This window comes from Cynocephalus volans, chromosome 5 (assembly GCF_027409185.1).
Source record: "Cynocephalus volans isolate mCynVol1 chromosome 5, mCynVol1.pri, whole genome shotgun sequence".
Taxonomy (NCBI): domain Eukaryota; kingdom Metazoa; phylum Chordata; class Mammalia; order Dermoptera; family Cynocephalidae; genus Cynocephalus; species Cynocephalus volans.
In genome coordinates, this window is record NC_084464.1 from 131,926,033 (window position 1) to 131,952,118 (window position 26,086).

The 26,086-nt window shown below is 39.0% G+C and overlaps 1 protein-coding gene across 3 annotated transcripts in view; it reads left to right on the plus strand.

The window, feature by feature from the left end:
• The window catches only part of AKAP7 (A-kinase anchoring protein 7), a 141,200-nt gene extending 122,800 nt beyond the window's left edge, over positions 1-18,400 (plus strand). Inside the window, exons 8-9 of one of the 3 annotated variants that reach the window (XR_010023618.1) lie at positions 16,462-17,032; positions 17,322-17,367. Coding sequence is in view for 2 of the 3 variants with exons in the window: in XM_063097169.1 (XP_062953239.1) it covers positions 17,322-17,527 (206 nt within the window). In the remaining variant the exon portion in view is untranslated. Of the gene's footprint in view, positions 1-16,461; positions 17,242-17,321 lie in introns of those variants that run through there. The other 2 variants (XM_063097169.1, XM_063097170.1) reach the window with 2 other exon arrangements.
• The last annotated feature ends 7,686 nt before the right edge of the window (positions 18,401-26,086 follow it).

The following is a 26,086-nucleotide window of genomic DNA, read 5'->3' on the forward strand; positions in this document are numbered from 1 at the left end:
AGTAAACATTGTGTGTGGGGAGTTGGAGTTAGTGCGCCTAAGGGGCACTGCCACTTTGGCTGGTGTTTACTGCCTGGTGCAGCCATTGTCAGCGCAGCAATACTTTCCAACCTATGGTTCCAAGGAACTTTTGGCTGGTTACCTAGCTCATAGACCTGCATGAAGGGGTCTGGTGACCTAGCCTTGCATATAAAGGGTCTGGTACCCAGCCAGGCATATGAAGGGTTTGTGACCCAGTCTGTGAATGGGCTTGACGGGTTTGGGAGCTCCACACCCAGTCTTAGCTTGACAACTGGCCCAGTCAGTGCAGGATTACCGGCAGGTAAAAGAGCCCGACAACTGGTGTGGTCACCTAGCTTTACAATTGGCATCACGAACAGGATTAAGAGCTAGATAATTGGCACTGTGAGGATTCCAGGCCTAGGCCTAGCCAGACAAATTGGTGCAGCGAGCAGGGTTCCAGACATTAGCAGTAGCCATACAACACTCCAGGCTTTGCTTGCTGGTGGGGGCTCTGGCTCGTAGCAGCTTCTGTATTCTTACCTTCTCTGGCTTCACTCAGCCACTCTGGGGAACACTCCTATTGCTTGAAATTCAGGTAGAATGAGTTTCTGTCTCTTAATACCAAATGTAAAATCTGAGGAAAGGTACAGGTTGTAAACCTCCCAACCTGTGAGGGCACTCACTATACGTATTAAAGACATTGGAATTTATTTATTATGGTATAAAGCGCCTGTATATATTAACATAAGTGGTATGTTATGAAAATTTCCCAGAAGTTGGAAACAAAGTGTCTTGAGGAAGGGCACTTTTTAAACATTCACATTGGGCATCATATGGACCAGTGGTAGCTCCTGCTGGAGCCACCGAGAATGTGAGAGGAGCAGCTACCTGAAGGGAGGGAGTGCGGTAAATGCTTTTACCAGAAGAAGGGTGAAGGGCAGGCGAGGAAGGGATTTGGGGTGCAGCATTATAAAGCGGAGGAGACTGGAGCCCAGGGGGTGGTGCAGCAGTGGAGTAGTCACTCTGATCCTGAAGGCACCGTGATGTGCTCTTTGGACTCTTGACAGCAAGAACCAGCATGCATTTCTTTCACTGAATTTTGGGAAGCTCAGAACCCTAAACATGGCTCTTAGGATCTGCACCTCTGTAATCTGTATTTCCCTGTTCTTTACTTGCTATTATAATTTATGTTTCTCTTGATCCTGATTTTTACTTATAGTGTACCTTTTGCTGTATTTTTATGCCGTTGGTTATATCAAATATTTTTGGGATTTGACAAAGAATGAATGAATGGATGGAAAGAAGCTCTGTGACTGAAAGTGTGTATTGACTCTACTAGGAAAGTGAGAGCAAAGCTGAGACTATAAGTGGTTATGATGTTTGCCACATGTGCTTAGCACACGGTCCAAAGTAGATGTGTTCTTGGAAAGTTTCATATAAACTGAACTTATTTTTTTAATGCCTCGCATTTCAGTTTGGTGCACCTAGCAACTTAAAACCATCTGTATCACACGATTTTAGGGGTGGTCTGTTCATATGTCTGCTGGAAGCCTTTTGCAAGATTAATTAGCAGTTGTTCTTCTCTTTATCTATGATGGAACATCATTTAATGTCAAAAGGATGTAAATATAAGCTATATAGTACAGTGCAGAAAATTCTTGTTTTTAGCTATTCTATAATGTTTCAAGAAATATATTGTTTAAAGTGGATAGGTTTCCCATATCATGTTTACATAAATGTATATCAGGGAGATCATAAACAAATAGTCTTGTGACCTTATAAATTGAAAGAGGGTCACAGTATCCCTGTCATTTAAACCACACAGTAGTAATAGTGTCTAATTTTATTGAATTCTTACTAAAAGCCTAGCACTGTGCTAAGTGCTTTGTATTATTATCTTCTTTAATTTTCACAGCAGCCGTGTGGTACAGAATTACTGCTAATCCCTAGGTTATAAATGAAGAAAGTGGGCTGCAGAGGGTGAAGCAACTTCCACAGGGATACAGAGCTAGCAAGTGGGGGAGCTTGTATTCCGATCCAGGTATTCTGATTCTGTAACTGGAGAGGAAGCATTATTAAATGTTTTCTGGTTAGAATTCTCATTTTAGAGCAAAAAATGTTATAGGAGGTATCATAGGAACATATTTCCAGTTGTCAGAGAGCAGCATTGCGGTAGAGTGACAAAAGTGTGGTGCCACATAGACCTGCATCTGAGTCCCAGCTTCAGCAGCTTTTGGTTGTGTAGACTTGGCTTTTTCAACCCCTAGTTTTCTCATATGTAAAATAGTGATAAGAACAGTAAGCTTTTGACTTCAATGTGTGGGGGGAAAAGGCCAGGCATAATATAGGAGTTTACTATCAGGTAGGTTTATTATTAAAAGGATCCATAAATATAATTATCACAACTAAGTAAAATAATGTGTGTTTGAAAGAGTTGGGGGCTCAGTGTGCGGGACATTAGGTCTCAGAAGCAGCTGGTGATGGAGGAACATGGTTCCTCAGCCTCCAGGTCTCCTGGGAGGAGACTCTGAGCAGCTGCAGAAGGGACAGGCTCTGCTTTACTCTTTATGGAGGAATGGTGGGACATCATAGAGAACAAGTCCAAGATCATCTCTGATCTCCTTCTAACCTTCTTTGTCAGTTCCCTGCATTCCCCACAGAAATCAAGCTGCCTTTAGGGTGGCCTGTAGGGAGCCCAGCATGATAGTGGCTGTTCTTTGTCCACCCTGGTGCCACATGTGCTTGTTACTGATCTCTGAAGTCCCTTTGCTTGGAGCAGTTCTTCCTTACTTAGAGAAGCAAGTATCAACATATTATCAGTGTATTAGTCTACGCATTCAAATGCTGGTTTAACTTCCTACAATAAGAATTGTCGTATTCAAAGAACTTTAATGAACAGTAGACATCACCAAAGAGAACTTTGAAGCTACTTGGTTTTTGTCTGGATGCTTTTTAGAATCCTCTAGTGAATTGATAGTCTTAGGTCATTGAGAAAAGAAAAATATATCTTAAATTACTTCAGCTAAAGCATTAAAATATTAGGTCACAAAGCTTCAGGTTTTTTTTTTCCCTTTAATTTTTAAGTGTGCTCGGTTTTTTTTTTTTTTCATTTTTATTATATTCCCAGAAAGGATGGCCAAGGATGACCTTTTGTCTTGATTTTGTTTTAATGATCTGTAACGTTTCAATCATCTTATCTTCAAGTTCTCTTGGGCGTCACACATTCGCTATTTGACCCATTATTATTGCTTTTATAATGCCCAATAGACTTTATCCACAGATTGATAATTATTCCCAAGCAAAATATACTGACCAAATATTTCTGTGTACCAGGATTTGCATTTTCAGACTTTAAAATTAGGTTTTGGAAACTGCCAAAGAAAAACAGTGCCAAAGAAAAACCTATTTTACGTGTTTGCTAGCTGAATAATTAGATTGAAAGTTTTATAGTGTAAAATGCATTCTATACATTCCAAAAAGGGTTTGGTTCAGGATTAGTCAGTGAATTAAAGAAGGCTAATTTTGAATAATTTTAAAAAATATTATTTAAAAAATTTTAGTTATTTTTTTTCGCCCTGTGATAGCTAAAGTATTTATGATGCTCCTGGTTGCATTGTAGTTTTGCTTATCTTTTAGTCCCATTCAACAAGTTTAATGACTGGTTATTTGAATCAAAACAAAATTAAGCAAAATTACTGGTCAGTGGCACATCTGATGTTTTCCTATAAAATAACAGGAATGTTCTGAGATCCAAGCTTATGTTTCTAAACATTAGCAGTGTTCTGAAAATTGAACTTTCTTTAACATTATACATCAGAGAATGAAATAAGCAATTCCTTGGAGACAAGCCTTAATGATATGTATATATCTCAGAATCTGGAAGTGTAATTTGATCATAGGAGGTGCTCAAGAAATAAATGGTGTGGGAGCTCCTCAGTATGACCTCTGGGAGTGCTCACCGTCTCTCCCTTGCAGACGTTTGCAGATGTTTCCAGCCGCCTCCTCCCTCCAGCCTCATCAATCACTTTATACCAGAGCGAGTTCTGCCATTACTGTTACCCAGACAAGCCGAGCTGGTCTTACCTCCCACCACGCCACTGCTGTCCTGGCCCACCTGAGAAACCACCTATTCATTTTACAAGGTCCAGCTCAAGCATCACCTCCTACATGACACTTCTTTGGATATTTTCCCCTAGACAGAACTGACCACTGTTTCCCTTGTGTACCCACTCTGTATTGTACACCTTTCTTTCAGAGCATTCGTGACCTCTTATTTGTTAAAATGTGTTTCTATCGCTACTGAATTGCAGGTTTCCTGAAGTCAGGGCCCATGTGGGATTCATTCCTATATTCATGGCACAATGTTTATCATAAATAGAGGGTGCTTAAGGAATGTGTGTGGAAGGAAGGGAAGGAGGAAGGAAGGAGCGAAAGAAGGAGGGAAGGATGGAGGGAGGGAGGGAGGGATGGAAGGAAGGAAGGGATTGTATTGCATTAATCAGTATCCATTATTTAGTGTTGAAAACTTCAGTCTGAGAATGAAACCTTCTGAATTTTTCTGTTTTTCAATCAACCGATCTCTAGATGATGTTATTTCTCACACGTACACCTTCATTTCCCCAGGATGAGCGTACTCTAGAAAGCTGTGGAGTCACTGCCCCGGGCGTGGGTGCCCTGGATGAACTAAACTTCCTGATTTCCAGTGGAAGAACTACAGATTCCCATCACCAGTGCTATGTGATTTTAGATGATTTATGTAACTAACCTCTTGAGTCTCATTGTTCTTAGGCGTAACATGGGAAGAATAACACTTATTTTACCTCATAAGGTTTCTGTGAGAACCAAATGAAATAACGTTTCTGAAAGGACTCTGAAAAGCATGAAGTGTTATGTAAACGAATGGAAGGAAGTATTCCCGTTGTTGCTGTCAGTGACCTGGCATCACGGGAATTTTCTCAGCCTGTGGAGCCTTCTGATCTGGGTGTGACCTTATTGCTTATAAAAGAGGTAAAGTCATATCTACAATTTATGATTTATTTCACTAGGTTAGGTTGATGGCAGCATTTACTCTGCTGACCTACCTTGGTGAACATTGCCTTCAGAACAGGAAGGTGACCTTTATTTCTGTTTGAATCAACTTCTAGCCTAGAATATCAGCCTAGAAAAAAAAGTGTATTTTATCATAAGCAGATGTGTTGGCCAGATAAGTGAAAATTAATTCCAGTTAGTCATGCTTTTAAATTTTATGTAAAACTCTCTCAAAATAGATGATAATAAATTCCATGAACATAATAATTTTAAGATTCTAAGCAATGCTTCATTTTCTGGCCTCCTTGTTTTTCTGCCAGTCAAAAGCATGATTATTTGAACATTTATGCTTGTGATATATTTGAAACTATATTTATTTCTTCTTTGTCATAAAAATAATTTTTCAATGATAGCCATATTGTGTGGATAATCCTGTGTGCCAGGACTTGTATTTGTAATGTCTGCTTCTTTTATTGGTGCTCAGAATTGCACCTCTGAATCAGCTTTGCCCAAAATGACTCAGAGTAATCTTGAGCAACCAGTCAGGAATCTTGAGAAATCCCCACATTGCAACCTGAACAAATATAGGAACCAAAATTCAGGGAGGAAGCCACCATGGTTTCTCTATAATAGACAGCAAATTAAGATAGGGAATAGCAGATGAGAGGCTACAAACAAGAAGAGGCAACACAAGTGAGCAGAACAAACCACAGTGAGCGCAGTGCGCCTCTGAAATTGATTTCACCCGCAGAGTGATGGTGGCCTCTTGTTGATCAGAGTACTGGCTACCAATTTAGTTTGTATCTGCTGAGCAGATTGGAGCAGATGATACATGTCTGATACACTGAAGGGGAGAATTAAAATAATTTATCTGGATCTCCTTCATCCTTCGAAACCACACAAGTCTATTTCAGTGGAAATTATTTTTCATATTTTGATATTGAGCACAACAGAAAAATATGATTCAGAAGGAACGCAACTGAGAATCTGAGGCCTGCAGATTTGAGAGATTACAGATATTACCATTGATACTGGGTCTTAAAACAGAGAGAGGAGCTGAGAAAGTCACCCTTATAACCAGCCACGTGCTAATTGCAAAGAGGGACAGAGCACTAGTCCATTTAGCAAGTTCGCATGTTGACATCAACAGAGGCTAAACTGGTCCCTTATCATGGGGAAGAAATTGTTCTGATTAGTATTTTTTTTTAATTGAGGTATAATTTACATACAGTAAAATTCACTCATTCTTGTGTTCTGTTCTGTGAGTTTTATTCAACACATAGGGTCATATAACCACCACCACAATCAAGATTGTGAACAGTTCTATCATCTTTCAGAATTCTCTCATGTCTCTTTATAGTCAGCCCTTCCTGTTACCCACACCTCTGGAAACCACTGTTCTGTGTGTAGTCTAGTTTTGCCTTTTTTAGAATGTCATATAAATGAAATCATACAATATGTAGCCTTTTGAATCTGGCTTCTTTCACATAATATATTTTAGATTCACTTGTGTTGTTGCATGTGTCAGTATTTCATTACTTTGTGTTGAGTACTTTTCCACTACATGTACGTACCACAGCTTATTGATTCATTCAACAGTTGAAGTGTATTTGGCTTGTTTCTAGTTTGGGGTAATTATGAATAAAGCTACAACAGACATTCATGAATAGGTATTTGTGTGAGCATATGCTTTCATTTCACATATTTTCAAGACTAGCTGGAAATGAGATTGCTGGGTGGCATGTTAAGAAGACAGTCAACTTTTATAGAAATTTCCCAACTGTTTATACAAAGTGCCTATACCATTTTTGCATTTCTACCAGGAATAGGAATTCCAGTTGCTTCACATCCTTGTGAAAATGTAGTATTGTCTACCTTTTTAAAAATTTTTATTGAAACATAGTTGATTATACACGTTTGTGGGGTACAGAGTTGAATATCAATACTGAGGACATATGTGACGATCTAATCAGGATAATTAGCATATTCATCATTACAAAACATAAGCATTCTTTGTGTCCATTAAATAATTGCTTGTTAACATACTTCCCCCTCTCCCTTTCCCACCTCTAGTAACCACAGTTGTGATCTCTCCTTCTGAAGGTTCAACTTCTTATTGTGATTTTTGTTTGTTTGTGTCTTTCTTATTTACTTTTTAGCTCCCACTTATGAGTGAGGACATCCAGTATTTCTCTTTCTGTGCCTGGTTTATTTCACTTAACATAATTTCCTCTATGCTCACCCAAATTGCTGTGAATGGCAGTTGACAGCCATTCTAGTAGGTGAGTAGTGGTATATCATTGTGACTTTAATTTGCATTTCCCTGATGACTAAGAATGTTGAGAGTCTTTTCGCACATTTACTGCCAATCCGTTTATCTTTTGTGAAGTAACTCTTTAGTTCTTTTGGTCATTTCTGTATTTGGTTGTTTGCTTACTTATTAAGTCCTAAGAGTTCTTTTTGTATTCTGGTTACAAATTCTTTAATGGATGTGTTTTGCAAATATTTTCTCTCAGTCCGTGGGTCACTTTTTATTTTCTTAACAGTGTCTTGAGAAGAGCCAAAGTTTTACAATTTGATAAAGTCCAATTTTTCTTTTTTTTTCAGTTTGTGCTTTTGGTGTCCTATTTAAGAAACTTTTGCCAAATCCAAGATCACTAAGAAGTTCTTCTGTGTTTTCTTCTAGACACTTTATACTTTCAGTTCTTATAAAAAGGTTGTGATCCATTTTGAGTTCATTTTAGTATGTGGTGTGAGATAATGGTTGAGGTTCTTTTTTTTTTTTTTGCATATGTATATATAATTATTCTAGTACCATTTTTTGAAAGGATTACTCTTTCTCTTTTGAATTGCCTTGGCACCTGTGTTGAAAATCAGTTGGCCATATGTGTGTAAGTCTATTTCTGGATTTTCTGGGTTTTTTCACTGATCTGTATGTCTATCATTATATCAATGGATAGAGCTTTATCAATTTATTGATTCTTTTCAAAGAACTAGTCTTTGGTTTCATTGATTTTCTCTATTGTTTGTCTGTTTTCTGTTTCATTCTGCTGCTATCTTTGTTATTCTGTCTTCCTGTTTACTTTGGGGTTAATTTGTTCCTCTTTTCCTATGTTTTTAACGTGGCAGCTTTGATAACTGATTTGAGACCTTTCTTAAGCATTCAATGGTAGAATTTTTCCTCCAAGTATAGCTTTAACTGCCTTCCACAAATTTGATTTGTTTTAATTTTTATTCAGTTAAAGATATTTTCTCATTTCCCTTTTGATTTTTATTTCTGATCAGTGGATTATTTAGAAGTGTGTTGCTTAATCTCTAAATAATTGAGGATTCTCAAGATATCTTTCTTTTACTGATTTCTCATTTGATTCCATTGTGCTTTGAGAACATGCATTAAATGATTTCAATACCTTTAAATTTATTAAGACTTGTTTCACATCTCAGAATATGGTCTCTCTTGATAAAAGTTTTCTGTACACTAAGAAGAATGTGTATTCTGCTGTTGTTGGTGGAATGTTCTATAATTTTTAGTTAGGTGGATTTGGTTACTAGTGTCGTTCAAGTCTTCTGAATTTCTTCTTATTCTAGCAACTCTGAAAAGTGGTCTTGAAATCTTAAACTATAACTGTGGATGGTCTGTTAACTTCTTAGTTCTATCAGTTTTGCTTCAGGTACTTGAAAGCTCTTGTTATTAGGTACATACACATTTAGGATTTTTATGTCCTCTTGATGAATTGATTTCCTTAGCATTATATGATATCTCTCCCAGTAATATTCTTTTTTCTGAAAAGTGCTTTGTCTGATATTGATTCTGACCTTTTTTGATTATCATTAGCATGGTATATCTTTTTTTTATCCTTTTACATTTCACCTTTCTGTGTCTTTATATTTGAAGTGGATTTTTTCCTGTAGACATCATACTTGATTCTTGTTTTTTTTTTTTTGTCTTTTTTGTGACCGGCACTCAGCCAGTGAGTGCACCAGCCATTCCTATATAGGATCCGAACCCGAGACCCAGCGCTGCACTCTCCCCAGTGCGCCACGGGCTCGGCCCTTGATTCTTGTTTTTTTAATCCAAATGAACAATCTCTGACTTTTAATTGCAGTATTTAGATCATTTTATGTTTGGTACGGTTACCAATATAGGTGAGTTTAAATTTCCCACCTCGCTAGTTTTCTGCTTGTCCCATCTGCTCTTTGTTCCTTTTTCTCCTCTTTTACCACCTTATTTTGTATTAAGAAGTTTTATGTTTTCATTTTAGCTCCCTTATTGGCTTGTTCGCTATGCCTCTTTTTAATTTTTACTTTACTGGTTGCTGACTCATTTTAAAATATACATCCTCTGCTTTCAAATAATATTATGGCACTTGATGTTTAACATAAGAACCTTACAAAAAATTATTTCTATTTTTCTGCTCCTAATCTTTGTGCTGTTGTTGCCATATATTTTATTTCTACATATTTTTTAAACCCCATTTAAAATAGTTATTTCTCTTTCAAAAAAATTAAAAATGAGAAAAAGTCTTTTATTTTTATCTACGTTTATACAGTTTTTAGTTCTCTTCTTGTCTTTGAGCAGATCTAAATTTCCATATGGTATCATTTTCCTTCTGCCTGAAGTTTTTTCTTTAACATTTCGTCTAGCTGGTCAGCTGATGATGAATTCACTCAGCATTTATATGTCTGAAAAAGTTTTTCTTTCACTCTCATTTTTGAAAGATGATATTTTTGGGTAAAGAAATCTATGTACTAATCTTATAGTACTTTAAAATGTTGCACTATTGTCATTTGTTTTGTGTTGTTTCTGATGAATAAGTCTCTGTCATTTTTGTCTTTGTTCCTCTGTATATAATGTGTCCTTTTTTTCTTTGGCTGCTTTTAAGATTTTCTTTTAATACTGGTTTTCAGTGATTTAATCATGATGTCCCTGTGTGGTTTCCTTCACATTTTTGTACTTGGAATTCTTGTAGTTTCTTGGTTTTAAGGTTTACAGTTTTCATTGAATTTCAAACATTTTTGGCCATTATTTCTTTTTTTTTTTTTAATTTTGCACTCCCCCTCCACTTTCCTTAACATCCTCCCCTAATTAAATTAGCCCCATGGTTTAATATTTCTATTTTTTAACTCCCTCTGTAATGTGTCCCTTACTTTTCTACTGCATCTACTATGGTTCAAGCCCTCATTGTTTCTTTCTTTCTTTTTTTTTCTATTGCAAAAACATGCCTCTATTTTTGCCATTCTCTAATTCTTCATCCTTATTCCATATGGCTACTACAGTGAATTTCCTAAAATATGCTGTGCTCAAAATCCTTCAATAGCTGTGTATTGCCTATAGAATGAAATCAGACTCCATAGCCTGGTACATAGGGCCCTTTCTTCCTACTGGATTTCTAGCCTTCTTTCCCCGTATACCTCTCTGCTCCATCCTTCTGAACTCTTTATGCCACTGCTGTGGAAGTACTTCCAGTTCCCCAAATGTGTCATGCTTTTTCATGCTTTTGTGCACATGCTCATGCCTTTGTTATGTCTGGAAAACCTCTTCTGCTTCCTCTCACATCTGCCCACATGTCTGGAGACTCTTATTCACTGAGCTGAAATATTTTCTATGTGAAACTTACCTTGTTATCCCTTCCCAATTCTACTGAACCTTGAACTAACTCTATTACAGCAATTAACCTATTGTTTTGCAATCATCATTTATTGGTCATCCTTCTAGACTAACTTTTTTTGTGTTCAGAGACTATATCTTATTTATTTAAAAATATTTATTAGTGGAACATAGTAGGTGCTTAATAAAGTATTTATTGAGCAAATGAATTGTGGACATTTAGTGGGTATGGGGCATATTCTTCTTAGAATAAGTTAAACTCAGATTAATCATAACTCATATAAAAAATGTACTAATACAATAACTACCATATTTTAAGAGCCTACTATGTTCCAGGCACAGTGTTAGCCACTTTTCATACATTATCTTTAATTCTTATAACATCAGTGCAAGGTATGTCATTATCCTCACGATAATCCAACTTAGGTATGGAGAGGTTGTGGACAAGGCCATGTAGATGGAAAATGCCAGAACTGGATTTCAGAAACATGTATATCATGCTTTTCCCTTTTTGCACACACATTAGGAGTTCTGTCACATCACCGTCAATATTTTCCAAGATTTCCTCTAAGAAATGGCAGCATTACAGCAGTGATTGTACAGGGAGCAATGTGGATTGTAATAGGGACGTAGAGAATTGATGTTACAGACTGAAAAAGAGAAAAGTTGCTAAGGGGCTGTTATGTGATAGTAGGAAATTGGGGCAGGAGAGTTCTTAGTCTGGGCTACAAACATCCTGTGAATGTGTCTTGTCCCATCTTTCATATGACTACATGGAGAGCAGTCTTGAGGGTACAACTCAACCATGTGGTTTGGGGATTCCTTCAAGGATGTGTGGATCAGGGGGTCTGGCTCAAGGCAGTGACTTGAGTAACAGTGGAAGGAAGTGAAAATTGTGGACGGGCCAGCACCAGCTGTGTCAACAAAAGGCCCAAAGGACTCCTAAGCCTTTGTCATGACGACAGCTCTGGCTGAAGCTGCCTGGCTCACCACCCCAGCCTGCTCAGGCTGCGGGTTAGATGCCTGTTGGTACCTCCTTCCCTTTGTTTCCCAAGGCTGCTCTTGATATTCAGTTTAGTTTCATTCCATCCACTACCATCCCTAATTTAAAAATGGTTGGAGTGGGGTGGACAGAAAGAGATACAGTGTAGTGGTCTCCAGAACCCCTGGGGGGTGTCCTTTTATACATAAAGCATTGTCATTTTTCTATTTATTCTGTGCCACTGAATCCAGAATAAAACTTACAAAGTCATTGTTCCTCCCTTTTGATATTTATATTCTAGAAAATATTCTCAAGTATGGTTTTAATGTTTTAATTCTAAAATTTTCTGATTGTGTGTGTGTGTTTGGATGAGTTTTGTTATTTGCAAGAGGAGGGGAGCTTTATTGACAGCAACTCTATTTCTTGGGGTATTGTAGCTAATACTTTTGGCAGACAGGTTCCAAGGATAGGGTCAGTTTAAATGTGCTCTTGAGGATGATTCCTCACCTGTCCTTTGTTACAGATTGGCTGTAGGTAGTGTGTAAGGAAGTTGAGTGTGCCACCATAACTTTTTGAATACTCTAGATATATATTTAGTGTTTCTTTTTAGCTAGGTAGATGAAAGAAAAGATAGACTTGGTTAAAAAACAATTGCACTTGTAAGGAGGCACAATTATCTTGAGGAATAGGAAGTGCAAAGTTGTGCAAGTGATGGGAAGATGCGTGGGAAGCCTTCACTCAGATAACAAATGAAGTTTTGGACAGTCGGGATATGATCAAGTGAGAGCTTTTAATGTTCTCATGTTTTAAATGCCCTCATTTTAACGTGGTTGCACTCTCTCCCTTGGTCTTACGTGCATTGTGATAAAGATTTTTTTCATTCCCTTTTTAAAGAAATTAATGTGATTTATTAACAAATAGGCACTTAGATATTGGCAGTGGGAGGGGGTGGTGTTGGTTTCTGGAGCCTTTCATGTGACATCAATTAAGCTATTTTTGGATCAACTCACCCGGAAGAGGAGCTGAACCACATTAATGTTGACCTTAAATTATCAAAATTGGTGTGAAATATTCTTGTTACCACAAAGGTGTTCACTTATTTTCTTTTTTATGACCACTAAGATAAATTTTATCCCTGCGCTGGGTTGGTATCAGAGATCTCAGGGAATATAAACAAAAATAGAGTCACAGGTACAAATCCTGGATTAATGATGCTACAACTCTTACAGAGAGTGGAAATACTTATTTGAAGTGAGTTGAAAAGTTTCTTCAGACTGTTGTTTTAGAGACAGTACTATGTTTGTTGGGTGTAAAAGATTTTTTATTACCTTTCATTTATATTTTTAGTATACACCTAAGAAATTGATCAAGGATGTTCTGGGAGGATTTCTAAAATAACAGTGGCTAAGACAAAGGTTAATCTGTTATTTTAAGTAGATATGATATTAAGTAACCCAAGTAGTCCAAGAAAGAATATTTTTATCCAGAGTTTGTTGCTTACATTGGGAATGTTTTTGTGTATACTTTTGTTGTAATATCAAAAGATAGTCTGTATGTTTTAGCGGCATATTGTTGAACTGCTATTGTTAACTAGGCTTCAGTTAAAATGGAAGTAGTTATTTATCATATTATCACTGTGGGAGACAGATATCTTTATTCAAGTAGTGGGCAGAAGAAAAATACAGCATAACTTTAATCTTAAAATGCCTCTTTTTAATTAAGTTGAATTAAGTTTGTTAAAAGTAGGAACACAAATTCTTATTGGAATGAGGATGCACTTTTCTTAAATTGCTGCATTCTTGCAGGGCTCTGTGATAAGCTTCCTACAGGCTCTTCCCTGGACTTATGTTAATACCCCAAGGATGCTTTGTGGGAATCATAAAGGGAGGCTAGAGTCCAGGATGGATCTGGAAGATTCATTTATAAATTTATTTTTTGAATGGTTAGTCAGTCAGTCAGTTATTGTAGGTAATTAATATTTGTCCCATATGTCAGGTATTTTGTCTTATTGACCACATTCATCAAGCAAAGTAGATGGAGATTTTTCACATGGATATTTCAATTATTCTGGAATTCTCTGCTGCTGTTTTAAATTTAATATTAAATTTAAATTTCTGGCCATGGTGTGCTATCATTATAGGAAGATAGTAACATTTAAAAAATGTTGCTGCTGCCTTCAAGGACTTCAATAAACAATTCACTCAACTAGCAAATATTTACTGAGCTCTTATTGTGATTAATAATCCATGTCATATGTTTGCAGAGTGGGAGATAACCTGAGAAACTTAGGGTACAGTTTCTGTACTCAAGACTGTTTCTTTAGCAGAGCAGATACTGATTCAATAGTTGCTGAATGAATACATTAATAAGGAATATTAATAATTTATAAAGAAATTAAGAAAAAAACAGTAATGTTGTTTTATTCACTGCCATATCCCATGTAGGCTGGAAGAGTTCCAGGAATGTAGTACGTCCTCAGTACACACCTGTTGAATGAATGACCAAACAGCCATGTACTATACATGCAGTTAGACTTATTGGAATCCAGTGGAGGCTCATCACTTCTAGCTGGGATAGTCAGGGAAGGCTTCATGGAGTAGGTGGGATTTTAACTGGCGAGAGAAAGAGGGCCGTGTAGAAGTAGGGAATGGTGCGGAGGCTGCAAAGGAGATGTTGGGAGCTGATGTGCCGTGACTCCACATCAGTGATGGATGATCAGGCTGGAAAGGCACATTTTGGAAACCCTTGGAAGACAAGCTTAAGTTTTCCTGTGCAATGGAGAGTGAAAGGGGTAATTTAGAAATATTAATCTGGAGGTGCTGCACCAGATGCATTGAAGAAGGGAGAAACCGTGAAGCACACACTGACAAGGCTTGGTTATTGAGTGCGCTGACGAGGGAAGGAAGTCATCAGAGATGGTGACAATCTTGTTTTGAGCTTCATTAACTTGGATAATAGTAAAAGCACAAACAAAAATAGGACAATCAGAAGGGAAAAATTAGCTTTTTGTGGGAGGATTTTTGTGTTTTAAACCTCTTAATGTTTGAAGTAGCAGGGATACTTCATTGTGAACCAATAGAAACCACAGAAGTGCAGAATATTGGACATGAGAGAGGTCTTGGAGACTGAGTTATTAATTAGACTCAAATACAGCCCTATTATCTTACTGATGAAAAAGCTGACTAGGTTCAGGAACAGGCCCCAGGAACCCAATTTCTGGCCTCAATGCAAACAAGTAGTTTGGCAGATGTGGAAAGTCACTGACAGTGTTTTGAAGGGTACTTAAAAAGTGTTCATTGGCAGTTTGATTTTCCCTTTTCAATTTGAAGAGCCGTCATATAAATAGTTCCAGGTAATGCATTTGGAGATATCATCTATACACTGTAAACATTGTGCTGTAAGATTGAGATAAAATCCTTTAAATATTAGGCAATATACTCATTCATTCTCACTAATTAAAACAGTCTTAACTTGCCCCCAAAAGTGATATTAGTAATAAATTTCTTTATCTTTCTTTTAATAATATCTTAATATATTTATGTTTAGTGCATTCTATAGAGTTATCACTGAGTTGAAGCTTACTCAATTCTGAACATTTTATACTGCATATGTTCTATCTTGGACTTTTGATCAGGGGTCTTGGGTGTCATATTACCACATTTGAAGGGAAAGCAGTGGTTGGAAGCCAAATTGGTCCTGGACATGTGTTACCTGTAAGAGTTGGGGCTCTGAAGGAGGGCTGGGGGTCAGGTCTCACCCTTGGCATATCTGCTCTTGTTCTTCAATACCTGTTACATGTGAGAGTAGAAAATATTGTCCGTATTCTGGCTCACACCCTTTGTATCTGAAGATGCAAGTGCAACACTGGCTTTTGCCTTCAGGAGCTCGTGGTGATCTTCCAAAACTGAGCTGATCTTAATGTGCGATCACTGCACTGATTTCTTTGCCTCTGACCACTGCCTTCCTGGGCCCACAGCATGATGGAAGGAGACAGGGCATGGAATGGACATGGGGAAAGAACCCCTTTGTTCTTTTCCTCGGTCAAGGGAGGCAAGGAGGAGAGTGACTGGGAAATGTGTAGCATGAGAATAGATGGGAACCAACTCTTTTACAGTAAAGTGAAAGATGGGATAATTAAACCTAGATTATCTCTAACAGGGAAGTAAAATGGACAAAAATAGTAACATCTAGTAATTTACCATCATAATCCTAACTCTTCTTTGAAGAATTTCCTATCTTAAATTGCAACAATAGCAATGAGATTAAAAAAAATATTAGTCTTAACAGCTTATTTTAAACAGGTTCCTAGTAGTAGTAACTGCCTTTGTCTTCATGAGAATGCTGAGAGTTTATTAACAACCAGCCTGTAGGCCAAGCATTTAAAAATTTGTGAACCTAAGTAATGAGAGGATAGGGAAATCTTGATCAGCTGATACATGGCATTGGAGATGGGAGAAGCAGACGTAGATCTACTTGGCAAATTCATATATCTGATGCTCCAGGTGGTAGGCCCATGGACATTAATAGTAGTAATTAGCCTTGGATGAGAGAAGAACAAAAACTCCATGTAGAAATGGGAAACTTCCAGTATCGCTTGGTAGAGTATTTCTAGATTGGGACTAATGAACTACTTTTCCACCTGAAGTCTTCAGGAACAGGCAGGATCCTGCTTCTGCAACTACCAAATGAAAAACCAACCTACTCTTCTGGGCTTTATAGACCCAATTTAGCAGATTGAAGGACACTTGCTCTTACACTAACTGAACTAGCCAGCCCCTGCATGCCGAGTTTCTGTGGCAAAATGACCTCAGTGACCTCTCTTCTCTATTGTGGAATGTAGGTGAAAAGAGCGCAGGGGAGCCCGATGATGCTGAACTGGTAAGGCTCAGTAAGAGGCTGGTGGAGAATGCAGTGCTCAAGGCTGTCCAGCAGTATCTGGAAGAAACACAGAACAAAAACAAGCCAGGGGAGGGGAGCTCTGTGAAAACCGAAGAGACTGATCGGAATGGCACTGAGAGTGATAACAGGAAATGAGAGTTGAAAGCGGGCCCACCACTCCTTGGAAGGCATCCTTGCTCCCCTCTGCTAAGTCTAGGGACTGACTTGCAATGTGCTGTTTATGTCTCTTGGCCAGTCTGCGGAGATTGCCCAATACTTTCATGGTCTATGTGTTTGCGTTTCTGAAACACAACAGAAGAGAAATGGAGTACTTGGAGTAGCAGAGGAAATTCATTTATGAAACAAGAATGGCCCGTATTTCATTTGCCATGCACAGAGGAGAGGGGGGACTTGAGGTTGTGCCTCCTGGACTCAAATGAAAGGCCGTGGAGAAGGCCTTGCCATCAATGGATACTGCCATTTATTTGCTTAGCAGGGCATTTGACTACTCTGAGGCCAGAATTCACGCACAGGTATCAAGTGCTAAGTTTAAGATAATCACTGTTGAAATGATTACCTGTACAATTAGTCCATTATGTTTCATGTTTGTCCTAAGTGTGTTCTGCTATACAGTGATGTTTATTTACAGTTAATCATTTCATGTAAATGATATATTTTTGGTGAAATATAACCTTTTCTATAAAATGTGGGCATTTTAAAGGTTGGTTTTTTAAACCTTATTTTGATAAGTCAGTATGCCATATTTCATGTTTTCCGTTGGCATTTGTACGTTAAATGTATTATATAATTTTTTTTCCTTAGGCAAGAAACCTATTGGAATCCGAGACTTAATTAATGAAGCCTTGCATCGAGAAAGGATGGGTCTGAAGTCCAAAGTGAAACACATAAAGGAACTATTATTAAAGCCTGAGATTCAGGCCAAAATTAGAAGGGAGCTTTTTGAAGGAAGACTCATTAACAACAGTAATCAGGCAAATGATGTTAATTTCAGCGGGACTCAGACATAAGCTCCTCATTGCTATTATGGTAACATAGTTTATGAAATCTTTTCAGCTTATTAAGTAGCTCTTTGGTAAATACCACAAAAGTGTTCTGATAGTGTCTGCACAACAACAAACCAACATTTGGTAAGGAATTAACCATTTCTTGCCAAAGAAAATTAATTCTGCCCATGTTCTTTTTTTTTTTTTTTTAGCTAAACTTGTGTTTTGGAATGTTTGATTCTGTACTATTGAGAGTTAATTTACAGAACTGACTCTTACTTAGCTGTTCTGAGATAAAAAAATACAGACTGGGTCCTTGCAGATAAAAAATACAGACTGTAAAAAATCATTTACAGACAAAAAAACTAACAAAACCAACAGTATTTTAAGGGCCACTTGCCTCCGTTTGACATGATTGTTAAATCAAAAGAAGCATTGTTTAGGTGTATCTGCATCTAGTGTTAACTTTTAATGAGAATTTGAATGTTTATTGAACGTTAGTACTTGAATAAACATTTATAAATGTAATTATTGCAATGACTGGTTAAGAATGTTTCATAGTATCCATATGTATTATTTTTCACTGATCAAAATATAGTCTGCTTGTTCATTTCTTAATGGATAAATGTTTGGGATTTTTATTTTCTACTTTTCTGAAGATAAACCCCAGGTTTTATCATATCCCTTGTAATCTGAATTTGTTTGCACTGGTTTATTTTTAAGGGCATTCTCGAAAAATTTCCCCCATATCATGATTATTTGTAACAGCTTTTTCTATAGTCATTGTAAAATTCCTGCTACTAATAGATCATGATCGATGGGGAAATTATAAGAGATTGATCATGTAATCATTTCAAATATAAAATCCAGTTTACTCATGGATTTTAGCTATTTTTTCACTGGGTAAATTATACTACATTTATTTATAAATGAGTTTATGCATTTTCATGCCTCTTAATAAACATATTGTTTTCCCTTGCTGCCTTTTCTCATTTTTTTTCCCCTCACTCTTGGCAATTGTTGGATATGTATTGGTAAAATGAGTCATAAATAGGAGCTCTGATGATTTCAGTGTTTTTTCACCTTTGTTTGTAGTTGTCAAAGCACCTTCAACTTTAGACTTTAAATCATTTCAAATCAGTCAGCTTCACAGAGAATTAACAGCAGCACATGAAATTCAAAGAAAATTTAAATAGCTCTTATAGATAGCTAATATATGTGTCACTGAGGTGACATCAATAACGAAGACAAAGGGAGTAGATAGATGGAGGGTGCAGAAGCCTGGGAGCTGCTCACCAGGAAGCCCCTTTCAGTGGGAAAGCGCTTTCCTGCTTGCAGATGGCTTCCTTAAGTCAGTCCTTAAGGTGGGAGGCAATGGTGTTTTGGGCCTTATTTTCTTTTACAAATGAGGAATCAGAATCCAAGTGGTGGAGTGCCTTATTCAAGGCCATACTGCTGTTAGGGAACTGGACCTGAACTATAACTTGGCTCTATCTCAGTGTTCCAGTGGACTATTTTCACTGTCCTGTAATATAAATTAATGATACTGCAGGAGAGAGATCACTCCTCAACATGTACCTATAAATATTTTCAAGAAGCTATTACCAATTTGAAAGGCTAAAATAATATACTTTTTGCAGTTTGGGGTTACATGTCTTACTTTAGTTGAGAATCATAGTTTCCACTTGTTAAATACCTCCTAAAGCCTAGCCTGTGTGCCAGGTGATTCATGCACGTGATTACACTTCTTCCCTTCAGTGACCCTGTTAGGAAGTAATTAGTACTTTTACAGATTAGGAAACTGGGACTTCAGTTAAATGGCCCAAGTTCATAAAGCTAATATAAGGTAGGGATAAATTTAAGCTTGGATCTGTTCTATTCAAAGCTGACACTCTTTCCACAATGTAACACTTCCTCTCTCCACCTAGTAAAATATATTTCACAAATCAAGGATGTGTAACAAAGGGAAAGTCACTTTCTTTTGACTAAACCAGCTCCTTTGCAACCCTGAATTCCTATGAACATATATGAGTGGGCAGCTAATGTGATGAAATTGGGGGAAAAAACTTTTATGGGGATTAAGGATTCTAATCCTTATCAATGAAATCTCCACTTAAGCAGGTAATAGATCTGCAACATAACCAGAGCCACTTTAGACAACCCCAAGTACAAAAAGGACCCGCCCACCTCCTCCCATCCCCTCCCCTCCCCCCTTCCCTCTAGGAGAAGGCTCCTGACTTAAGCAGAAACCCCTTTGGCTTCTGCAAGGATGCCTTTCTCCACCCCATCCACATTAGCATAATGACCCTCCTTGATGGTATCATCCAGCTCTTGGCGCCTACATATCAATATAAGCTCTACCACCCCCACACCTGGTGCTGTCCCCCATTTTCAGGGCAGCCCCGGGCTGTTCCCCACTTTGAGCACTGCCGGCAGATTCTTTGCCTTTAATAAAGTTTGAACAGTACCTGGCATCTTGGCTCACTTTCTTTCAGCAGGTTTATGACGGAAATGGGAAGTATAAAATGAAACATTTTTTTTTTTCTATTTTTAAAACCTAGTAAGACATTAATTTGCCTAAATCTAAGTTTGGGATCTGAAATGTTCAAAATAACTTTATTCTCTCTAATCAGAGTCACAGAATAATTGCTTGTTGGGTACCTAGCCAGAGTATGTTGTCCTAAATTGGTACTGCATGTTATGTAGCCTTGTCTTCTGAGGAGGCTGCAGGGTTGGTGACAGATTGCTGGCTTGGGCCAGAAGGTAGACTATGGCTTTAGAATTGCATCCACCACTGATATGATTTTTTTTTCCCCCAGTGGGAACAGGCTTTACCAAAATATGTTCTCTTAAGCTTTATTTAATATATTTTATAAAAAACTGATATAATTAAGTTATACTTAACCCATATCAACCTGTTTTTTTTTTTTTTTTTCCAACAGGGGAACATTTGATTAAATTACTATTATCTGAAAATTCTATTCTATGAGGAAAAACCCATTGGCTACACAAAGACGTAACATTAAATGGTTAATTGGGAATGACGAATCATATGATGCAATACAGATAACTGAGTAAAAGAGTTCTTCACTTTTTTTTAATTGAAGCACAATTGATTATACCTATTTTCGGGTACAATGTTGAAACCATCACCTGTGTACAGCATATGTTGATCAAATCAATACTATTGGGATATTAGTTATTACAAATCATGCTTACTCTTTGTGCCCCTTATTCAATCTCTCCCATCCCCCTCTCCCTCCCCCGGACTTCTAATAACCATAGATTTGTTCTCCTCTTCTGAAAGATTAAAGGTTTCTCTGCTTTTTGGTTTTGTGGGTTTTTTTTGCACACCCCATAGAAACACTCATATAATAAGTATACTCTAAGGTGTTGTGCGGGGCGGGTGGGGAAGGGGAAAGGTGGTGAGGCTAAGGCCCTTGGCCCCCTTTCTCAGGGCCCTGGGGCTTATTGGTTGGGGTCCGCCTGGTTGCTGTGGTGGTGGGCAGGGCCGAGGCCCACTGTTCCCTCCTTCAGGGGTGGGGGTGGGGGGTGGGAAGGCTGACATGTGATCTTGAGCAATCAATTCACTTTTCTGAGCCTTACTTCCCTATCTGTAATTTGAAGGAGTTTGGCCAGAGGATTTCCAAGGATCTTAGAGCAGTGTTCTTTGTGACTGTACCACGATGATACTCATGCCCATGCCACCATCTTGGCTACCATTGTGTGCGGTCTTCTTGATTGGGCCACATTCTTCTATGCGTTGGCAGTAGAGGCTTAGGGTTCCAAAAGACTTTACATTCTGTTTCCCTTGTGTTGGTTGTCAGCTTCATGTAGGGAATCTCTAGTGGTATATATTCACATTCATAACCAAATTCCAACATTTTTTGGGATCAATCCCTGGAAAAATAGTAGATCCTATATGAATATTTTAAGGGATGTCAAAAAGTAGTATTTTCAACAGCAGGACAAGATTATCAGCTTTGAACTTGGTCTCATTTACAGAGTCTTAGATTGATATTATTGCATCAATCTACTTCTCAGTGTATACCAAGAATGAGGCTTTTGACATAGGCTAGATTTACATCTAGAGCATACGTAAGATTCAAATTACTCCAAATGTGTCACCTTCCAGTCATCCTGCAGTTAGACGTATCCATAAGAAGGTAATTAAAGCAGCTTGACTTCATGTGCTAGAGGTCATTTCAGGCATATGACCAATATGATGTTTTTGCTCCTCTGTACTCAATCACAGATGCATAAACCAGCTACCCCATTATGTAACTGATTTATTTCATTACACAAAGACGACAAACCTATAGTATCTCCGGAAATAAGTTGATGAGTAGATAACCTAATATCCATTGTTTTCAACACTTTCAAATCTCACCTATAATAATTTTATCTTAAAAGAAATTGTAAATGCATTCCTGAATTCTAATTTTTCCAGGTAGATAGAATTCATATAAAAAATAAACCCGTTGTACTTTTTAAAAAGTTTCCAGTTCCCTATATGAATTTGATAGCAGCACACATGCTACCAAGACAAATTCCCGTATTATTTTATTCACAGTAAAAAATGAAAATTAGAGCAATTCACTTGGAGTCAGTGAATTTAAAATTGTGATGCTACTTACAGCACTTTTTTCCTGGATCACTGTTTTGGGGATAATAAGGCTTCTTTATAATAAAGTAATTCGAAAGCTTCTAAAGAAGAGCAAATTACTCCAGTGTAATATGCTCAAAACTACTTATTTGAATCCATTAAATGTAACTGTTAAATTCAGGTAATTTGGGATGATTTTAAAATGTAAATCACAATATTCCTTTGCATATCCCATCATTAGTCACTTGTGGAAGGCCATGAAATTCTGTTACAGCATCAAAGACAAGAAAAATTAAACTGAGATATCAATTCATTGTTTCCAGTAAACTTATGTTGCTTTCACTTTAATGGTTCAAATTATTTCTGAAAAGCTACTATCATATGACATTGTCCATATATTTATGTGTTATATTCTTTGAGACATCTTAGAAAAATAACACAGTCCTGCCTGCAGTCCTGCTAACTTAAGCAGCTATGTGGTATACACAGCTCTTCCTCTTAAGTAACAGTACAGCATATTGGTACCAACTTCAGACTGCTCCCCACATTTCCTGCTGAAAACCACGTGGGCACAATGTTGCCATGAAAATCTCTTTAAATCAAAGTGCATGGTAGTTTCTTCACAGATTTTTTGAAAGCTTACCCATACCCTTAAACTTATAAAAGTTTTTTTATATCTTACCCATAATTTCAAAGAATCTTTTTTTTGGAAACACTCGTGTGGGATATATAAAACTGTAGGAGGTGCAAGGACAAAGAAATGTCTTACAGTTGGACAGGAATTACAGTACTGAGGAAAGAAACGAAAATGCCCAATCCAAAGAATATCTGATATGGGAATTGAGGTTGAGAAAATAGAATAAATATGCTACAGTGGGGAGAGACGAAGCATATCTTTTTAAAATTCTGGAAGAAAAATTTAGAAGCTACTTTTATCAGGTCCATACTTGGGCGGGGGGGCACATGACAAGGGCTTTTGATGGTTTGTGGACATTTGTCACACTTAGTGACTGCCCAGCATCTTTTGAACACCTGTCCTGTGTTTATGCAGCTTCCTACCTTGTGATCCCTGCTTCCCCAGGTAGAGGCCCCAAGGTAGAGGCCAGGAACTGCTGTTGTTTCTGCTGAGGCATCAGTGAGCTGGGTACAAAATACCAATGTGTGTGTGAGATGGCCACTTCCCCACAGTCATGTGAACACAGCGAGTGACCCCAGACCCCTCAGTGAGGTCGAGAACACAAGGAAAGGGTAAAAGAATTTTGTGAGAAGGAATTTGGAGCAAGCTGTGCTTTATAGCTTATCTTCTGCATGGTGGGGAGTGTCTGCAGAGAACTGCAAAAACTCTCAGCTTGAAGGAGTGCATTCAAACCCCTGCACTGAGAGACTTGCCCAAACTCTACCATGGCTTCTAGCAGCCTAAGGCTGTGTCCCTGGAATGACTCAGTCTCCCTTTGAGTTCTTGTCTGGGAAAGGTCAAATCTGCCAAAAGAATTTACAGTTTGTTTCAGCCAACACCTAACCATGGGTTTCTCACCTCCCTTTCTTAGAGCATTTACTAAAAACTTACAATTGTAAATTCTTCCTCTGCCCTTTTGAGAAATATAGGTAACTCCTATAACCCAGGAGTGTCTTTCTCAAGGACTTGAAAGCCATTGCTGTGAAATGAATCATCAGAAAGGACCGGGCCTTCGTCTGCCAGTCTCTTTGATAGGGCGGAAGCCTAACTTCCATCAATGCCCTAGCAGACACAGAGGGCCTAACCACGTTTCCTTTGAAAAACCCTCTTAACCACATTTTGTTCAACTTCCCCCTCCCTGACTGTGCTGCCGCCCCTGCTCGCCCCCTCCCTATCCTCTCATTCTCCGTTTAAAATGCCCAATCACCTCTCACACTGAAAACAGTTTGCAGCAGTAGTCACTGAAGAAAACCTCGTAGGGAGAGAAGTATGTTTTCTCCCCATGGCTAGCTTCAGTTCTGAGGTGCCCTATAATAAAAGACAGATTAACAAGGGGAACACATACGAATTTATTTAATATAAATTTTACATGACATGGGAGCCTTTGGAAATGAAGACCCAAAGAAGCAGGGCAACCTGTGTATTGTTATGCTGAGTGGAAAAGATTGGACAGAATGTGGTAAACCGGGAACTTAGCAAGGCACAGTGTTTGCTCAGTCTTCTTTGTGTCCTTGTGTCTCCAGGGAGGGCACTTCTGGGATGAGGGTCTTATGACCTGTTTCGGAGGAGCCTCCGAGGAGTCTTTTAATAGCCTGCTTCAAGGGGGAAGGGTGGGGGAAGGTCAGAGGGCCTCCCTGCGACTGTGGATTTCTCAAACGCCCAGGCGCCACATTGTGGGGACGCGCGTCCCGAACCCATCCCGTTTTTCCCACTGGAACGAATGTCCAGCTGTGTGTATCTTTGACACTGGCCCCCTCACCTCAAGCTTCGCAGGGCCGGGGGGCGGGGGCTTCTAGAGGACCACGAGGAGAAGCCGGGGCTCCATCTCGTGTGACTGGGGACGTGGAGGACCCGACGCCTGAGGCCTCGGAGACAGCCCCCCGCGTCCTGAGGTGGAGGGACGCAAAGCACAGACTTGCTCCCGCTGGGTGCTGCGGGGGGGCCCCGCCTGCAGCCCGGGGCGCGCGACTGTCCCCACGGGACAGCGGCCAGGCTGGCTGCAGCAGAGAGGTGGGGCCCTGCGGCGGGAGTGCCGGGCCACTCAGCAGAGCCGCGTCCTCAGGGGCAGGGAGGGGCTTCGCGGGAGCCACCGAACAGTCCACAGAGAAAGAGGACACCTCAACGACCTGCTCCTCTCTCCGGAATGCCAGCTGCAGACAAGGCCCTGACGGCCTGAAGCTACCAGCTGGTACCCCGTGCCCCCTCCCCGCCTGCGGCCTATCTCAGGGTGCAGCTGTGGCGAGGGGACTGCACCTGCCCCCGCACCAGGCTGGGCCCGGGAGGAGGTGCGGCGCTGGGCCTGGTGGAGTTTGGACCATCACCAGGACTGGACATTCTGATGACAGAGAGGAGATGGCATCTATGACTTAAAGTGGCTGTAGGTATGTATATATAATACAAAAGAGAAAACCAAAAAGCCAAGAGACTGCCAGGATTTTTATCCTCACGTAATAAAGATTAAAGGGATAGAGGAAACAAAAACAAAGCTGTGTTTGGGTAATGTCACAAGTCCTGTTTGTTCAGCAAACTGTCATAGCTGGGGTGCTTTGGGGAAGGGGGTTGGGGAGGACACAGGGGTTTGGTACAGTGGAGGTGGGGTGGGGGCGGCCTGTGTCCCCCGTGCCTCCTCTGACTTGCTCTGGGCAGGTGGTTGGGGACCCCTGACTTCCTTCAGGTTTGGGGAATCTGAGCGTGGAGAGACCTTTTGCTTCATTCATGGTGGAAGTGCCAGAGAGGTGGCCAACCTAGGATAGAAGTGACACTGGCTGCTGTCCTCGGTGTCAGCTGTCAGAATAGAAACGGTGGTGGGGCTTGTTGGGGCCTGAGGAAGCAGAAGAGAGCCCGTGGCCGCCCTGCCTGATGAGTTTTCTGCGGACTCAGTGCCACGAGAGAGTATCTCAATCAATCCCAGAATGGGTGGAAGACGTAATTCTCAGAAAACAATATAAATTGGACAAAATCATGTATGAAGATATGTACCTCAGTGATAAATAAAGCAAGTTAACACAATAATGAGGTAACTTTAAAAAAAGCCTATCTGACAAGTAAATATTTAAATATTTGAAAATAACTGAGCTTGGTACAAATGTGTGAATCAGGAGCTTTCACATCCTTTTGGTAGTAATATAAATTGATACCACATTTTGGGAGGACAATTTGGTAAAATCTCTGCTGAAGAATAAGCGGAAAGTCTTAACCCCGGCAATTAATTAATTAATTCAAAATTTTTTCTGCAGTTATATTTGCATGTGTTTGCAAAAATAAAAACACAAGATGTTCACTGTACGATTGTTTGTGATGG